This window comes from Colius striatus, chromosome 26, assembly GCF_028858725.1.
Source record: "Colius striatus isolate bColStr4 chromosome 26, bColStr4.1.hap1, whole genome shotgun sequence".
NCBI lineage: Eukaryota > Metazoa > Chordata > Aves > Coliiformes > Coliidae > Colius > Colius striatus.
The window spans coordinates 2,550,840-2,558,612 of record NC_084784.1 but is presented as its reverse complement, the minus strand read 5'-3'; the positions used below and the strand labels follow the sequence as shown (position 1 = coordinate 2,558,612).

The 7,773-nt window shown below is 66.4% G+C and overlaps 1 protein-coding gene across 1 annotated transcript in view; it reads left to right on the top strand.

Moving 5' to 3' along the window:
* The first annotated feature begins 2,205 nt into the window (after positions 1–2,205).
* The window catches only part of LOC133627890 (zinc finger protein 385A-like), a 6,275-nt gene continuing 707 nt past the window's right edge, over positions 2,206–7,773 (top strand). The window contains exons 1-5 of the mRNA XM_062015323.1: positions 2,206–2,277; positions 4,155–4,253; positions 5,673–5,741; positions 6,766–6,880; positions 7,739–7,764. Of these exons, the coding sequence (XP_061871307.1) occupies positions 4,155–4,253; positions 5,673–5,741; positions 6,766–6,880; positions 7,739–7,764 (309 nt within the window). The 5' untranslated portion in view covers positions 2,206–2,277. The remainder of the gene's footprint in view (positions 2,278–4,154; positions 4,254–5,672; positions 5,742–6,765; positions 6,881–7,738; positions 7,765–7,773) is intronic.

The following is a 7,773-nucleotide window of genomic DNA, read 5'->3' as shown; positions in this document are numbered from 1 at the left end:
GCAGGATGGGGGGGGCAGCACCCTCCAGCACCCACAACCCCGCACCCACAGGACCCCAAAACAACCCCCCCCCCCAAAACTTCGGTGTCACGTGACACAGCAGCTGGAGGGCGCCGGGTTTTTGGGGGGGGGGCTGTGGGGGGGGGGGGTGTCTCGGCGCATGCGCGGAGCAGGAAGGGGGGGGTTGGGGGGGGGGAGGGAGGAGCGTTGCCGTTGCAGCCCCACGCGTGTTTTCCCCCCCACGCTGAGGTTGGTGCAACGAGGGGGGGGGTCGGTTGCATGATTGGGGGGGGCTGTGCATTAGAGGGGGGTCTGTGCATGATGGGGGGGTCTGTACATGATTGGGGGGGTCTGTGCATGATTGGGGGGGGCTGTGCATTAGAGGGGGGCTGTGCATGATGGGGGGGTCTGTACATGATTGGGGGGTCTGTGCATGATGGGAGGGTCTGTACATGATGGGGGGGTCTGTGCATGATTGGGGGGGGTCTGTGCATGATTGGGGGGGTCGGTGCATGACTGGGGGGGTCTATGCATGACTGGGGGGTCTGTGCATGGAAGGGGGAGTCTGTGCATTGGGGGTCTGCATGATTGGGGGGGTCTGTGCATGAGAGGGGTCTGTGCATTGGGGGGGGTCTGTGCATGATTGGGGGGTCTGTGCATGATTGGGGGGGGTCTGTGCATTAGAGGGGGGGTCTATGCATCGGGGGGGGCCTGAATGATGGGGGGTTGGTGCATTGGGGGGGTCTGTGCACGGTGAGGGGTCTGCATGATTGGGGGGGGTCTGTGCATGATGGTGGGGGGGTCTGTGCATGACTGGGGGGGTCTATGCATGGAGGGGGCGGTCTGTGCATGATGGGGAGGGGGCTGTGCATGGTGGGGGATCTGTGCATTGGGGGGGGTCTGCATGATTGGGGGGTCTGTGCATGGGGATCTGTACACGATTGGGGGGGTCTCTGCATGATTGGGGGGGTTCTGTGCATTGGGGGTCTCTGCATGACTGGGGGGGGTCTGTGCATTGGGGGGGTCTGTGCATTGGGGGGGTCTGTGCATGACTGGGGGGGGTCTGTGCATTGGGAGTCTCTGCATGACTGGGGGGGTCTGTGCATTGGGGGGTCTGTGCATTGGGGGGGTCTGTGCATGACTGGGGGGGGTCTGTGCATTGGGGGTCTCTGCATGACTGGGGGGGTTCTGTGCATTGGGGGGGTCTGTGCATGACTGGGGGGGTCTGTGCATTGGGGGGTCTGTGCATTGGGGGGGTCTCTGCATGATGGGGGGGTCTGTGCATTGGGGGGTCTGTGCATTGGGGGGTCTGTGCATTGGAGGGGATGATCTGTGCATGATGGTGGGGGTCACACACGGGGGGGGGGTCACACACGGTGCCTGCTGTGTTTTGGGGAGAGGGCAGCAGACTCTAGACACGAGGTGTGGGGGGCCAGCCCCACGAGAGCCAACCCCCCCCCTCCCCTCTTTCCCTTCTCCTCCCTTTCTCCCACCCTCCCCCGGGGCCACGCGTGGGTGGGGGCGGCAGGGTAAAAGGAGTCCCTCCCCCCATCCCATCCCATCCCATCCCATCCCATCCCATCCCATCCCATCCCATCCCATCCCATCCCATCCCATCCCATCCCCCCCCCCCGCGTTCCCACGGCAACCGCCCGCCCCCGCACACGCGTGTCGGGACACGTGCGCGTGCGCGAGGCGTGGGGGTGGGGGTGGGGATTGGGGGGGGGGATCCCTGAGCCTCGCGTGGACGCTGCGGGGTGAGAGGTGGGGAAAGGGAATAGAGGGGGGGTGTGTGGGGGGGACATGGACACGCGTGGGGAGTGGGGGCGACACGCGAGGAGCGCGGACACGCGTGGGAAAAAGCGATGGAAGGGGATGGGGGGGATAAATTGGGGCGGGGGGATAAATTGGGGAGGGGATAAAGGGGGGCACATGGTGCCACGCACACGCGTGACCCCACAACACGCGTGTGCTCCTCCCCCCACCCCCCCTTTTCCCATCCCCCCCCCCCCCCCCTCCTTTTGCCCCCAATTCTCCGCCGCGCCATTGGCCGCGCAGACACGCGGGGGGGGGGGGACACACACAGACACGGCAAAGGACACGCGGGGACACCCCACGGGGTGCGGGGCTGGGCGATTTGGGGGGGTCACTCGGTGCTTGGATCCTTTCCCCAGCAGCCGGGCGATGCTGCGGGTCCCGGGGGGGGGGTTGGGGCCGCCCCCCACCCGCCTCCTTCTGCCCGAAGCCGCTGCCCTGAGGCTGCTGCCGCTGCCCGCGGTGAGTTTTGGGGTGCTGGGGGGGTAATGGGGGGGGGGTGGGGGGGGTCTCTATGTGTTGTGTGGGGGGGAGGGGAAGGGAAAGGGGGGGGAGGGGGGGGGAGACGCAGCCCCGCCCCCCTCCCGGCCGCCGTACAGACCCCCCAAAAAAACAACCCCCCCCCCAAAAAAAACAACCCCCCGTGGCGGTAAAGGGGGGGGGGGGGACACCCCTAAAATAGCTCATGGGGACCCCCCCCACACGCAGTGAGCGGCCCCCCCCCCACCCGCCAGGCTGAGGGGGGATGGGGGGGTGGGAGGGGGATGGGGGGGTTTGGGGGGGGTCCCAGGGGGGTTTGAGGGGGGTTTGAGGGGGGTTTGGGGAGGGTTTGGGGGGGGTTTGGGCGGGGGGGAAGGGGCCGGGGTGGAGCCGCTCCCCCGGGTCTGGGCCGGGATGAGATTCCTGAGGCGCTACGGAATGGGGAGGGGAGGGGAAAGGGGGGCACGGAACAGGCCCTGAGGCACCCCCAGAACGCTCACAGGCACCCCCTGAAATGCTCACAGACACCCCCAGAGCTCACAGACACCCCCTGATATCACAGACACCCCCCAGAACGCTCACAGGCACACCCAGAACGCACACAGGCACCCCCTGAATGCACACAGGCACCCCCCATAATGCTCACAGACACCCCCAGATATCACAGACACCCCCTGAATGCACACAGGCACCCCCTGAATGCACACAGGCACCCCCATAATGCTCACAGACACCCCCAGATATCACAGACACCCCCTGAATGCACACAGGCACCCCCAGATATGGCAGACACCCCCTGAGCTCACACAGACACCCCCAGATGTCACAGGCACCCCCAGAACGCACACAGGCACCCCAGAATGCTCATAGGCACCCCCAGATATCACAGACACCCCCAGACATCACAGACAGACCCCCCTCGTGCACAACCACAGACCCCCCTGCACCCACAAACCTCTGCACACACATCCCCCGTGCACCCACTGATCCTCCTGTGCACCCCCAGACCCTCATCTGCACCCACAGACCTCCCTGCACCCCCAGACCCTCCAGCACCCCACAGCCCTCTGCACCCCCAGACCTTCCTGCACACACATCCCCCTCTGTGCACCCACTGATCCTCCTGTGCACCCCCAGATTTCCCAGTACCCCACAGACCCTCCACAGCACCCACAGACCCCCCCAAACATCACAGACCTCCTCCAGCACCCCACAGACCCCCCTCTGCACCCACAGACCTCCCTGCACCCACAGACCCCCCCCAGCACCCCCAGACCCTCCAGCACCCACAGATCTCCTGCACTCCCAGTCTTCTCTAGCACCCCACAGCCCTCAGCACCCACAGACCCCCACAGCACCCACAGACCCCCACAGACCTCCTCCAGCACCCCACAGATCCCCCTCTGCACCCACAGACCTCCCTGCACCCCCAGACCCCTCCAGCACCCCACAGCCCTCAGCACCCACAAACCTCTCCAGCACCCACAGACACCCCCCAGACCCCCCCTCTGCACCCATTGATCCTCCTGTGCACCCCCAGACCCTCATCTGCACCCACAAGATCTCCCTGCACCCCCAGCCTCCTCCAGCACCCCACAGCCCTCAGCACCCACAAACCCTCCTCTGCACCCACAGACCTCTGTGCACCCCCAGACCCCTCCAGCACCCCTCAGCACCCCCAGACTCCCCCAGCACCCCCAGCCCCCTCCCCAGCACACTGAGCACCCCCAGTCCCCACCGTGCCCCCCCCAACCCAACACCTGGGGGTCCTGATGGTTTTGGGGGGTGTTTAAGGGGTGTCAGGGTGTTTTGGGGGGGCCCATGGGAGGGGCTGTGGGTGCTGACCCCCCCAATCACAGATGGAGCCGCTGCCCAAGGGGGGGCTGGGGGGGGCTCTGGCCAAACCCCGGCGCCCCGTCATCGCCTGCAGCGTCTGCCAGATCCGCTTCAACTCCCAGGTGAGACCCCCTGGGACCCCCCTGGGACCCCCCCTGACCTGGGACCCCCCCCTTGGACCTGAGACATCCCCTGGGACCCCCCCCCTGGGCCTGGGACCCCCCCTTGGACCTGAGACATCCCCTGGGACCCCCCCTGGACCTGAGACATCCCCTGGGACCCCCCTGGGCCTGGGACCCCCCCCTTGGACCTGAGACATCCCCTGGGACCCCCCCTGGACCTGAGACATCCCTGGGACCCCCTGGGCCTGGGACCCCCCCCTTGGACCTGAGACATCCCCTGGGACCCCCCCTGGACCTGAGACATCCCCTGGGACCCCCCTGAGCCTGGGACCCCCCCTTCTTGGACCTGAGACTCTCCCCAGGATCTGGGACCCCCCTCTTGGACCTGAGAGCCCCCCAGAACCCCCTGAGCCTGACACACCCCCCTTGGATCTGAGACATCCCCTGGGACCCCCCCTGGGTCTGGGACCCCCCCCTCTTGGACTTGAGACCCCCCTCCCCAGAACCCCCCTGGGCTTGGGACCCCCCCTGGACCTGAGACATCCCCAGGGGAGTGCCTGGGTGTGTTTTGGGGTACCAGGGGGTGCCTGGGTGCGTTTTGGGGTTCCTGTGGTCGCTTTGGGGTGTGTTTTGGGGTGCCAGGGTGTGTTTTGGGGTGCCTGGGGTCGGTTTGGGGTGCATTTTGGGGTGCCTGGGTGTGTTTTGGGGTGCCTGGGGTCGGTTTGGGGTGCGTTTTGGGGTGCCTGGGTGTGTTTTTGGGGTGCCTGGGGTCGGTTTGGGGTGCATTTTGGGGTGCCTGGGTGTGTTTTGGGGTGCCTGGGGTTGGTTTGGGGTGCATTTTGGGGTGCCTGGGTGCGTTTTGGGGTGCCTGGGGTCGGTTTGGGGTGCATTTTGGGGTGCCTGGGTGTGTTTTGGGGTGCCTGGGGTTAGTTTGGGGTGCATTTTGGGGTGCCTGGGTGTGTTTTGGGGTGCCTGGGGTCGGTTTGGGGTGCATTTTGGGGTGCCTGGGTGTGTTTTGGGGTGCCTGGGGTCGGTTTGGGGTGCATTTTTGGGGTGCCTGGGTGTGTTTTGGGGTGCCTGGGGTCGGTTTGGGGTGCGTTTTGGGGTGCCTGGGTGTGTTTTGGGGTGCCTGGGGTCGGTTTGGGGTGCATTTTGGGGTGCCTGGGTGTGTTTTGGGTGCCTGGGGTCGGTTTGGGGTGCATTTTGGGGTGCCTGGGTGTGTTTTGGGGTGCCTGGGGTTGGTTTGTGGTGCATTTTGGGGTGCCTGGCTGCGTTTTGGGGTGCCTGGGGTCGGTTTTGGGGTGCGTTTTGGGGTGCCTGGGTGTGTTTTGGGGTGCCTGGGGTTGGTTTGGGTTGCATTTTTGGGGTGCCAGGGGTCGGTTTTGGGGTGCCAGGGGCTGACAGAGCTGTGCCCCCCAGAGCCAGGCAGCTGCTCACTACCAGGGCAACCGGCACGCTCGGCGCCTCAAGGGGCTGGAGGCTGCCCGAGCCCGGCGGGGGGGCGACCCCCGGGGACCCCCCAGAGCCCCCCCAAAAGCCTGGCCCTGCACCCCCCTCCTCAGGGGAGGCACCTGAGCCAGCAGGTGGGTTCCAACCCCCCCCCTCCATGTCCTTAAATGACCCCTGGGTGCCCCCCCCCCCGAAATCCAGGGCACCTGGGTGTCCCCCTACAGCCCCCCCATGACCCCTGGGTGCCCCCCACCCCAAATCCCATGTGTGCCCCAACCCAAGAGCCCCCAGGAGTCTCCCCCATGACCCCTGGGTGCCCCCACCCCAAATTCAGGGCACCTGGGTATCCCCCCACAGCCCCCCCAGGACCCCTGGGTGCCCCCCCCACCCCAAATCCCATGTGTCCCCCCCCATCCCTGGGTGTCCCCCCCACCAAACCAAGAGCACCCAGAAGTGTCCCCCATGGCCCCCCTCACCCCTGGGTGCCCCCATTGCCCCCCCATGACCCCTGGGTGCCCCCTCCCCAAATTCAGGGCACCTGGGTGTCCCCCCCACAGCCCCCCCATGACCCCTGGGTGCCCCCTCCCCAAATTCAGGGCACCTGGGTGCCCCCCCCACAGCCCCCCCCATGACCCCTGGGTGCCCCCTCCCCAAATTCAGGGCACCTGGGTGTCCCCCCACAGCCCCCCCATGACCCCTGGGTGCCCCCCCACCCCCCAAATCCCATGTCCCCCCAACCCAAGACCACCCAGGACTGTCCCCCATGACCCCCCCACAGCCCCCCCCCCCCCCCTTGGGTGCCCCCTCCCCAAATCCACAACCCCTGGGTGTCCCCCCACCCCCTCTGGGTGCCTCCCCCCCAGTCCAAGACCCCTGGGAGCCCCCCCATAATCCCTGGGTGCCCCCCCCAAAATACCTCCCCCCCCCAATTAACCCTTCCCATGCCACAGGCGAGCAGCCCCCTGCCCCAGCAGCTCCAGGGGCCCCTGGCCCCCCTTCCCCCCCTGTGCCCCCCCCTCCAGGGGCTGTGGAAGGCTCAGGGGGGGTGGGGGGGGCTCCTGGGGGGGGGCAGGAGGAAGAGGAGGAGGAGGAGAAGGCCAAGGCCAAGCGCCTGCTCTACTGTGCCCTCTGCAAAGTGGCTGTCAACAGCCTGTCCCAGCTGGAGGCTCACAACAAAGGTGGGGGGGGGGGGGAAGGTTTTGGGGTGCAAGGGGGGGTCTGTGGGTGCAGGAGGGCTCTGGGGTGGCTGTGGGGGGTCTGTGGGGTGTCTGTAGTGGCTGGGGGGGGGTCTGTGGAGTGTGTGAGGGGTATGTGTGGGGGTCTCTGTGGTGTGGGGAGGGGTCTGTGGGGGTCTCTGGGGTGGATGTGGGGTGTCTGGAGTGGATGTAGGGGGCTGTGGGGGTCTCTGGGATGGATGTGGGGTGTCTGGAGTGGATGTAGGGGGCTGTGGGGGGCTCTGGGGTGGGTGTGGGGTGTCTGGAGTGGCTGTGGGGGTCTCTGGGGTGGGTGTGGGTGTCTGGAGTGGCTGTGGGGGCTGTGGGGGCTCTGGGGTGGGTGTGGGGTGTCTGGAGTGGCTGTGGGGGTCTCTGGGGTGGGTGTGGGGTGTCTGGAGTGGCTGTGGGGGGCTCTGGGGTGGATGTGGGGTGTCTGGAGTGGCTGTGGGGGGCTCTGGGGTGTGTCTGTGGGCTCAGGGTGCTGCTGGGCTGTGCAGGGACGAAGCACAGGGCTGTGGGGGGGGATGTGTGTCTGTGGGGGTCTCTGTGGGGTCTCTGTGTGTCTGTGGGGTGTCTGTGTGTGTGTCTGTGTGTCTGTGTCTGTGTGTCTGTGTCTGTGTGTGTGTCTGTGTGTCTGTCTGTGTCTGTGTGTGTGTCTGTGTGTCTGTCTGTGTGTCTGTCTGTGTCTGTGTGTGTGTCTGTGTGTCTGTGTGTGTGTGTGTGTCTTTGTGTGTCTGTGTGTGTGTCTGTGTGTCTGTCTGTGTCTGTGTGTGTGTCTGTGTGTCTGTCTGTGTCTGTATGTCAGGCTGCTGTGCCCTGCAGGCACCAAGCACCGAGCCGTGCTGGAGGCTCGCAGA